At 40.3% G+C, this 10427-nt stretch overlaps 1 protein-coding gene and 1 pseudogene across 3 annotated transcripts in view; both read left to right on the forward strand.

Moving 5' to 3' along the window:
* The window catches only part of KIF3A (kinesin family member 3A), a 48716-nt gene that overhangs the window by 8505 nt on the left and 29784 nt on the right, over positions 1-10427 (forward strand). For all 3 annotated transcript variants that reach the window (XM_045285002.1, XM_045285001.1, XM_004696605.2), the window contains exons 3-5: positions 4940-5084; positions 5263-5347; positions 7331-7436. In XM_045285002.1, the coding sequence (XP_045140937.1) occupies positions 4940-5084; positions 5263-5347; positions 7331-7436 (336 nt within the window). The remainder of the gene's footprint in view (positions 1-4939; positions 5085-5262; positions 5348-7330; positions 7437-10427) is intronic.
* On the forward strand, positions 8225-8661 carry LOC105978913 (annotated as a pseudogene).

The following is a 10427-nucleotide window of genomic DNA, read 5'->3' on the forward strand; positions in this document are numbered from 1 at the left end:
AAATTATCAGCAATCTGGTTTTATCTCTCTAGAGAACCCTGTCTAACACAGTTTGGTTTCTGTGTATTCTACCTGGTGATGTCCATGCCTATAATTATTGTTCTGCTGTTGAAAAATTTGCAATGAAGAAGTCGTTGGCTGTGCAGAAATCTATCATGGGACCTCCAGCTTTGTTTCTGTCACAGTGGCCAGAATTCCCTCCTTCTGATCTTAGCTCTTTGTTTTCAACTTTTTCATTTCACTCACACTAATTATCAATACAACTATGTCTTTTTTTTCTGTTACCAGTTTTTTGAGAATTTTTTTTTTCAGGATTGATTGTGAGATTTTGACAAAGGCTTTTTCTCTGCCTTTTGAAATTATCTTTTTAAAATTTTTAATATGATCAATTATATTGATAAATTTAAAAATATACTAAGCCAGCCTTGCATTCTAAGATAGACTCTATCCAGTTATGCAGTATTATCTTTTTTATATAATGTTAGATTTTATTTCCGTAACTTGTCTGTCAGTTTGTGGTGGCTGTGTGTTGCTGTGATTCTGGAAGTTATGTCACTGGTATTTTCAAACAGCAGAGTCAACCCAAAGTGAGTAGGTTTCAGCAGCGCTTTCAGACTAAGAACCAGTTATGAAAAAAGGAATAGGCTGCCCACGTCAGAGGATTTAGCCTTTGAAAACCGTATGGATAGCGTTGAAACATTGCCAGATACTGAAGAAACCTTCTGAATATCCGAAGATCACCGTCAGAGATAGTGGCAGAAGATGTGCCCGTGAGGGCAGAAGGCGCTCAACATAATGACTGAGTCGGAGAGGTGCCTTCTCAAAGTAGACTTGACCATACTGAGTGGCTGGAGCAAAGTCTGAAGGAATAAAGCCTTTAGCACCTTCATTTGCTGCTGGGCATGACTCAAAATGAGAAGAAACAGATGCAAACATCTGTTAATGGCTGGGACTTAATAAAGTATGTATCTAGGAAAGCTGGACATCCTCCAAAATGAAATGAAACACACAAAGATGGATATCCTATGCATTAGTGAGCTAAAATGGACTGGCGTTAGCATTCTGAATCAAAATCATCTGCCAGGAGCGACAGATTTCAAGAGGTGTCATGTTCATCATCGAGAAGGGGATTGCAAGATCTATCTTGAAGGGCAGTGCTGTCTGTGATAGGATAATATCTGTCCACATATAAGGAAATTCAGTCAGTACAACTATTACTGTATTTGTCTCCATTCCAAAGAAAGATGACCCAACAGAATGCTCAAATTGTAGAAAAATATCACTGGTATTTCATGCAAGCAACATTTTGCTGAGGAGGTGGAGGTTGGATTCAGAGGGGCACGAGGGGCACGGGAGGGGGTTCATGGCTGACGTCAGAAAGATGTTTACTTATGCTCTGTTGATTATGCAAAAGCATTAGACTCTGTGGAGCATAACAAACTGGGTAGCCTTGAGAAGATTGGGAATTCCAGAGAAGTTTATTGTGTCCATGTGGAGCCTGTATATGGATCGAGAGGCAATTGTACAAACAGAACAAGGGGTTAGTGCATGGTTTAAAATCAAGAAAAGTGTTTGCCATGGTTGTATCCTCTCACTGTACTTAATGAATCTGTATGCGGAGCAAATCATCATAGAAGCTGGACTAGATGAAAAAGACGTATCAGAATTGGGTGCTTATTGACAACATGTGGCAATATATGTACAAATGTGCTTGACACAACGGATGTGTGGATTGATAGAAGAGCTGTAAGAGCCCCCAATAAAATGATTTAAAATAAATAAATAAAGAAAACCAGAATCCTTACAGGTGGATCAATAGGTGATAAATGGAGAAATGATTGAAGTCAAGGATTTTGTCTTGCTTGGATCCACCGTCCATGCTTATGGAAGCAGGAGTCAAGAGATCAAACAATACATTGAATTAGGTAAATCTGCTACGCAAGACCTCTTTAGAATATTGAAAGCAAGGATGTTCCCTTGAGCACTAGTGCATCTAACCCAAGCCATGGTATTTTCATTTGCCTCATATGTATATGAAAGTTGGACATTGAATAAGGGAAATCAGAGAGAAAATGATGTGCTTGAATTGTAGTGTTGGCAAAGAATATTGAAAGTACCACGGACTGCCAAAAGAATCAACAAGTCTGTCTCAGAAGAAGTACTGCCAGATTGCTCCTTAAAAGCAAGAGTGGTGTGCTTTTGACATGTTACCAGGAGAGACCAGCTCCTGGTGAAGGACACCATGCTCGGTAAAGACGAGGAGCAGGTAAAACAGGGGAAGGCCCTCGATGAGATGGATTGGCACAGTGGCTGCAAAATGGCCCCTAAAGTAGGAGCAACTGTGAGGATAGTGCGGGACCGGGCAGTATTTTGTTCTTTGTACATAGAGTTGCTACGGGTCAGAAAGGACTCGACAACACCTAACAGCAACAGTCGATGCTATTTGCTCAGATTTTATTGAACATTTTTACAGCTATGCTCATGGGGGTATATGATGTTTTCTTGTAAGTACCTTTGTTTGGGTTGGGTATCCTAAGAATGCTAAGTTCCTAGGTGAGTTGGGAAGTTTTCCTTTTCAATGATCTGAAATAATTTATCTAGAATTGGAGTTACTACTTCTTGCAGTATGAGTTCACTATTGGTGGCATGTGGACTTGGTGTTTTCTTTGTGGGAAGGTTCTTAACTTCAAATTAAATTTCTTTGATAACAAGAATGAATGATAAAGCAACCCCACTGCCATGGGTCCAGGCTGATTCATAGTGACCCCCTGGATTTCTAACACTGTAGCTGTTTCCCTGGATTTCTAACACTGTAGCTGTTTCCGGGAGGAGAATGCCCAGTCTTTCTCATGCAGAGCTGCTGGTGGTAGTGAATTGCCAACCATGTGGATGGTAGCCCAGCGTGTAACCGCTTCACCACCAGGGCTCCTTTAGATAGAACTGTTTTTGGTAATCTTTTTTTCTTGAGTGATCTTAGGTAGTTTGTGCTTTTAAGGAATTTGACTACTTTAAAAGTTGTTTTATTGGCTAAAAGTTGTTTTTATAATACGTCCTTATTATTTTTTAATGCATTAAGAATCTGTAGTGATGCACCCATGCTCATTCCTGCTGATGGTCATTTCTTCCCCTCCCCTCATTAGTCTGGCTAGAGGTTTATCTTTGTCATTGATCTTCTCAACCAGCTTTTGGTTTTATTGATTTCTCTGTATAGTTTTCATGGATTCCTCCTGGGGTGTGGTTATCATTCACCCCCTCCTATTTTGGTTAACTGGCCATTTTTTACACTCTTAAGGAGGAAATGGAGGTCACTGGTGTGAGACCTTCCTGCCTTTCTCACATAGGGATTTAATGTTAGGCATACCCCCACCCCCTTTCCACAGATTTTGACATACTGAATGTATTTTCATTTTCACACAGTACAAGATACTTGCCCTCTTGAAGGCTTTGATCTTTGGGTTATTTAGCTATTTCACTTAGTTTCCAATTTTTGTGATTAGTGATTTCATATTTAATTAATTGTGGTGAGAGACCATATATTGTATGACATGACTCCTTTTACATTTATTGAAACTTGTTTTCTAGTTCAGGATACAGTATCTATTACTAAATATTTAATGTATATTTGAAAAGAATGTGTGTCCTGGTATTGGGTTGAGTAGAATGTTATGTTAATTGAGTTGGCAGTGTTGTTCAGCTCCTTTATATCCTAACTGCATGTCAGTGTACTTGGCTTATCAATTATTGAGAGAGGAGTTTTAAATTCTCTGACTATATAGTTATCCTACAATATCTGTGGAGGATTGGTTCCAGGACCCGACTCCACCTCCACCCCACAGATACTAAAATCTGCAGATGCTCAAGTCCCTTATATAAATTGGTACAGTATTTGCATACAACCAACACAGGCCCTCCCATGTAGTTTAAATCATCTCTAGATTACTTATAACACTTAATACAATGCAAATATCACTTTATGCTCTTTCTTCATCTTTGAGATTAATTGCGCTTACTTGCAAAATTTGATTGGAATACACGGGTGGGGAAAGGCAAATCCATGAATACAGTCAGCCCTCCAGGGCGTTTCTTTTTCTGTCCTTCCACCTTTAGCCCATTTGTGTGTTTTATTTTCAGTTAGTTTCTCCTAGTTGGGAATCCCTAAGATTAGCTCCAATCTATTGCCAACGGAATTCATGATCTCGGCTTCTGCCTTGTTCTTTATATGGCAATGCCGGACCTCAGTAGGACTCAAGCTCACTACCTTCCAGTCGATGCTGACTTACAGTGACCCTGTAGGATGATGGGTCGAAGTGCCCTGTGGGTTCTGAGACTCACTCTTTACGGGAGAGAAGGCTTCGTCTTTCTCCCAGCATGGCCGTGGACTCCCTTTTTTAAGTGAAGAGTTTGATGGCATCCTTGATTTCCCCCACCCCATCCATCCTCCTGCCCCTATGTCTAGTCTGCCAGCCCTGTAGATTTTCAGTTAATGTCTCTGAAATCCTTGTACCTTTCTCTTTCCCATGGTGCCCATTATGACACACCTCCAATGGGAAATCATTCCATGGTTTGCCTTTGCTTTTAGGACAAGATCAGGACTGTAGGGTGGCTGGGGGAAGGCTGTAGGATAGCCCTGGTCACCCTTGCAGAAAGAGCAGGTGCGTGGCTGTGATGGAGGGATGCCTTGGTGTCACATTCCTGGTCTTTTGCTTGCCTGTGCAGTTGTCAGTTTTCTGAAAACGCCTCATAACAAGGGCTCGTGATCGTGGATGGCCTGTCAAGGTTGCCCTGGGGGCACACGCTTCTGGGCCGACTCCTCTGCCTGGGATTAAAGCCACTGTTTTGATAGAACCTGATTTTAAAGGGACCCTACTGTTAAAAGAATTTCAAGAGCCACTGATGTGTAGCTTTGCTCTAAAACATGACTTATTCTCTTCATTTTCAGGAACGATTTTTGCATATGGACAAACGGGAACAGGCAAAACCTTCACCATGGAAGGTGTTCGAGCTGTTCCTGAACTCAGAGGAATCATTCCAAACTCATTCGCTCACATATTTGGTCATATTGCAAAAGCAGAAGGCGATACAAGGTAAAAAAAGAACCCCCTCCCCCCATTATTAAGATTCTATAAACATTGGAAAGGTATAAGGTTTACCTTTTCTAAACATTTTAAACTTTTAAAATGTTTTATATTTTAAAATAACATTTTATTTATAATATTGGTAATAATGAAAGTAATTTTAAAATATTTTATTTAAAATTTATAGATTTCTGGTTCGAGTATCTTATTTGGAAATATATAATGAAGAAGTTCGTGACCTTTTGGGCAAGGATCAAACACAGAGGTTAGAGGTAACGACACGTGACATTTGAGTACTTTCCAAAGCAATGGAACGTTTACTAAATTAAGGGCTTTATTGTGTCAAAGTTAAGTTTAATACTTAACTTATTTGGTGGGTAATACACAGGTATCATATGGCACCCAAAAGTTTGAATAGTATTAAAAATTATACCTTAAAAAATAATTGTTCCCATTTCATTTCTCCTCACCCTAAGTAAAAATAATACTTTTAATATCATTTCAGTGTTCATTTATGAAATGCAACTTTTATAGCAAAGGTAGAACACTATATACACCGATCTGCACCTTGATACTTTTTTCCATGGAAACTTTTTGGGGGTAATTGTAGATCTCATGCAGCTGTAAAATGAAGACCAAGCCAGCTCCCACCCCTCCTACAGGTCCCCTGCAGCAAGGGGTAGCGGCATTCACAAGCAGGCGTCCACACTGGTACGATGCACAGGTTGTATCCATGTGTTTCCAGTCTCACTTGTGCTCCCTTGTGTCCTGTGCTGGTGTATGAAGTGTGCAGGCTTCTGTGCCCATTGCTGCAATCAAGGCATAGAAAGTTCCCTCATGTTGGCACACAATGTTCATGCTGACCCCCCCCCCCAATTTTCTGTTTGATCCTTCTAAATTTGATTTATTTTGTTGTTGAGTACATACACAGCAAACTGTCCTTTGGTTTAACAGTTTTCACATGCCTAATTTAGTGGCACTGATCCACATTCTTTAAGTTGTGCAACCATGCTGTGCCTCCTCTCTCATGACCAAAACTTCACTGTCCCCATAGGTCCTTGAGGTCCCCTTTGGTAAGCATCCCCATCTCCTCCCACAACCCCTCTCCCAGCTACTGTTGCCCACAGCCCCTAGCAGCACCTGATTAGTGTTTCATTTCTATGTTTTGTCATATAAATGGAATCCCATGACATGTAACCTTGTGGAAATCAGCTTTTGTTTACTCAGCTTAGTTCCCCTGATGACTCATCCAAGTTGCTGAATGTCTCAGTGGTTTGTTCCTTTTTATTGCTCAATAATGTCCAATGGAAGGTAGTTGAAGGGATTTCAAAAAGTTCGTGGGAAAATGCAGTGAAAAGATAGTGGAATTTTCTCACAACTCTTTGAAACCCCTTATGTGCTATAGTTTCACCGTTCCTTCACTTGCTGGCGCCATCTGGGTCTTTGATAGTCCTGGCTCTTACAAGTAAAGTGGCTATGACCCTGACAAACAGGGTTTATGAGACCATACCTTTTCATAATGGCTCCAGATTTTTATGACAAAATTTTTTTAAGGTGCCAGAGATAGTGTTATTAGATCTAGGCATGCATGTAAGAAACACATTTTTCACTGCAGCGATACTAGTAGAGTAAGGGAAGGGGGTGGGGGAGTAAGGGGGAACAGATCACAGTAATCGACGTATGGCCCCCATCTCGGGGCGAACAGCAGAACAGTGGGTGAAGGGAGACAGCAATCGGTGTAAGACACGAAAAAAAGAATAATTAAAAATTATCACGGGGTAGAGGGGAGAGAGGGAGGGCAAAAAATGAGCTGATACCAAGGGCTCAAGTAGAAAGAAAATGTTTTGAAAAAGATGATGACAACGTATGTATAGAAGTACACAATGGATGTATGTATGGATTGTGATAAGAACTGTAAGAGGCCCAAATAAAATAGAAATTTAAAAAACCCCCAAAACATATTTTTAATCTGAAGAAGCTAACCAAACTTCTTACTTGAGAAATTCCAGCTTTGTACAGTTTGTGGGAGGAGTTTAACCCTCTAAAGACCACTTTCACCATTCATCTTAGAGTAGAAAAAAATGTGTGAATATTTGAATAAATGTCAGATAATCACAAAATAAATTAATTAACACATAACATAAATTAATTAATAAATTAATTACTTCTTTAACCAAAAGCAGATTGTCAGTAAATAATTGCAAGAGACATATTGAGTGTAAAGTCTTATGATCCCTCATGTTTTGATTTTTTAGGTTAAAGAAAGACCTGATGTGGGAGTTTATATTAAAGATTTGTCAGCTTACGTGGTAAATAATGCCGATGATATGGACAGGATTATGACATTAGGCCACAAGAATCGTAAGTGCCATGTGTAATTAGAGGTGTGTGGAGTAGGCTGGTTTAGAAACAAAAATGATTTGACAGTTTGCCATACAGAGAGTGGACTTAGAGGTTTCTTTAGGTCCGTTCCTCTTGGATCATTTGTATATGAGAGAAGCTCTATGTTTTCGCTGGTGGCCAACGTTTTGTGTATCAGTAGCAATTTTCCAATGAAGCATTCGTATAGCTGGTCTCTTTTTAGCTGTTTCAGTGTGTAATATTTTTGAGTATTTACTCCGTGACCAGAAGTGCCTGGGTTGGGTGAAGGATAAGCACCTGGTGACCAGCCCAAAGACTGGCGGTTTGAACCCCCGGAAGGCTCCTCAGCAGATCGACCTCGCAGTCTGGTTCTGAAGTCCCGCCTGGGAAGTCCTTTGGGGCGGTTCTGCTCGGCACGGAAGGACTCCCCTTCTCACCCACGGAGAATGGACACAGTGCCAAACAGCAACAAAATCTAGGCCTGCCAGATGGTTGTGTTAGGTTATGAGGGATGATCTCTTTACATTTTAAAAATAGTTTCTGAAGACATTCACTTCTTTTATTGACGAGAAGCAACATAAAGTTAAAGGATTATTCTTTTTAGCAACTGTTCCATGAGTTTGTCTAAAGCATAAAAAGTTTCAGATTAAGTAGGAAATAATATCTAAGACACCATGCTCCAGCCTAATCCTAGTACTGCAATTACAGATAAGAGGTCAAAGGTAAGAACATAAGAATGAAAGCAAGTCGGAGATCTCGTGGAAACTTACAGAACCGGCAGAGCCAAAATGAAGTTCAATCCCTTTGTGACTTGGGACGGGAGCAAAAACAGGAAAAGGCATTTCAGCGCACCTTCCCATGTTCGCAGGAAGATTATGTCTTCCCCTCTTTCTAAGGAACTGAGACAGAAATACAATGTTTGGTCCATGCCCATCCGCAAGGATGATGAAGTTCAGGCTGTGCGAGGACACTACCAAGGTCAGCAGAGTGGCAAAGTGGTCCAGGTTTACCGGAAGAAATACGTCATCTACACTGAGCGCGTGCAGCGAGATAAAGCTCGCGGCACCACTGTCCATTTGGGCATTCACCCAGCCACGTGGTTATGACAAGGTTAAAACTGGACAAAGACCGCAAACAGATCCTGGAACGGAAACCCAAATCTCGCCAAGTAGGAAAGGAAAAGGGCAAATACAAGGAAGAATCACTTGAGAAAATGCAAGAGTAAAATATCTTGTACACAACTTCCATTAAAACCGGCACATTTGAAAAAAAAACCAAGAAGAATTGAAGCAAATCTTACAAGTTTTTATGAGATAAAGATCCAGCAAATCCAAAGAAATTTAGAACATTAAAAAGAAAAATCATACAGATTCCTGTGAGTCAAGAAATGGAAAGATAAATAAGAATGACAGATCAACTCTTAATGGAAAAATGAGCAAAAGACACGCATAAAAGTCATTCACCGAAGAAAGGCACAGCCACAGCTGGTAAAGTGGAAAGAGTGCTCGTTTCCCGAGTAGTCTGGAGACTACAAATTAAATTTCATCTCACAGATTGGAGGTGGAAGGCTGTCCAGATTAGGAGATGCTGAAGGAATTGGCATTGATAATGGGCGTGTAATTTGGGACAGCTTTCTTGAAGGGCCATGAGGCAGTATCTATTGAAATTTCAAACGTGCCGCCTTTTTGAACCAGCCTGCCTTATTCTGGATGTCTGTTTAGTTACCCGGTGCTGCTGTAACAAAGTTCCCCGCAAGTGGGTGCTTCCAAGCGCAGAGATTGGCTGCCCTACAGTTCTGGAAGCTAAAGCCCACATCAGGGTTTCCACCAGGCCATTTCCTCCTGTGGGCCTCCGCTAGCTTTGGGAGTCTGCAGGTGTCCCTTGGTGTTTTTAGGGTCTGTCTTCCTCTGTGGCTCTGCCTGTTCTGTTCTTTTTATGTCTCAAAACCAAAACCAAACTCATTGCCCTCGAGTCCATGCCAACTCTCAGCAATCCTAGAAGACAAGGGGGAACTGCCTGTGAGTTTCCGTGACTATCCCTGTTTACAGGTGTAGAAAGCCTCGTCTCTCTCCTAAGGAGTGGCTGGTGGTTTTGAACTGTTGACCTTGTGAATCACAGCCCATTGCATAACCACTATATGACCAGGCCTCAAAAGAAACTTTTATTTTTAAATAGGGCCATATTCACAGTTAGATGAGGATTTCAGCATATTTTGGGGGGAGCTCAATTCAATCCGTAGTAATATCTATCCTAGAAAAATGATTTTTAGGTATAAACAAAAACATACACCTCATTGAAGCATTATTTATAGTAGTGAAAGGCTAGAAACAGTCTAATAAACCTTCTATGGAATACATAGATACAATGAACTATAATGATGTTATAGTCAAAAGTGAAATCTACGTGTAGAGACCTGGGAAATTTTTAAATTGTACAATTAAATAGAAGTAAGAAAATAAATTACAAGACACTGCATACTTTGTGATCTCGTATGTATATATATATACACACACATATATATGAGGGGGTACCCCCCTCAAAAAACAGAATTTTTTTTCAAAGCTATGTGTTTAAAGTTTGTTACAAAACAACCTTAACATCTTCAAAGTACTCTCCATTACATTTAATACATTTGTTAAATCTGCAGTTCCATCCTTGGAAACATTTTCAAACTCATCTGTTTGGATGACTGACAGCACCGCCCTCAGCATTTCCTTCACCTCTTCTACGTTGTCAAATCGCTGTCCTTTCTTGTCCCCCGTCATTCGCAGAAACAGAGAAGTCACAATTTTAAAGAATATTGAGATATATAGAGTCACAAGTTCTCGAGTTTTATTTTGCTCCATTGAGCTGTATTTTTCTAACTCAGTGCAATTATTTCAAGTTGTCTGACTTTGAATATGCTAATGAAGAACGCCTTTATAATGTTTCAATTGTGAAATCAAGGCCTGCATGAAAAAGCTATATATGGGTATGTAAACCACGACACCC

Source organism: Echinops telfairi, unplaced genomic scaffold (genome assembly GCF_000313985.2).
Source record: "Echinops telfairi isolate 266 unplaced genomic scaffold, ASM31398v2 ScPeMD7_7469;HRSCAF=8507_1, whole genome shotgun sequence".
Taxonomy (NCBI): domain Eukaryota; kingdom Metazoa; phylum Chordata; class Mammalia; order Afrosoricida; family Tenrecidae; genus Echinops; species Echinops telfairi.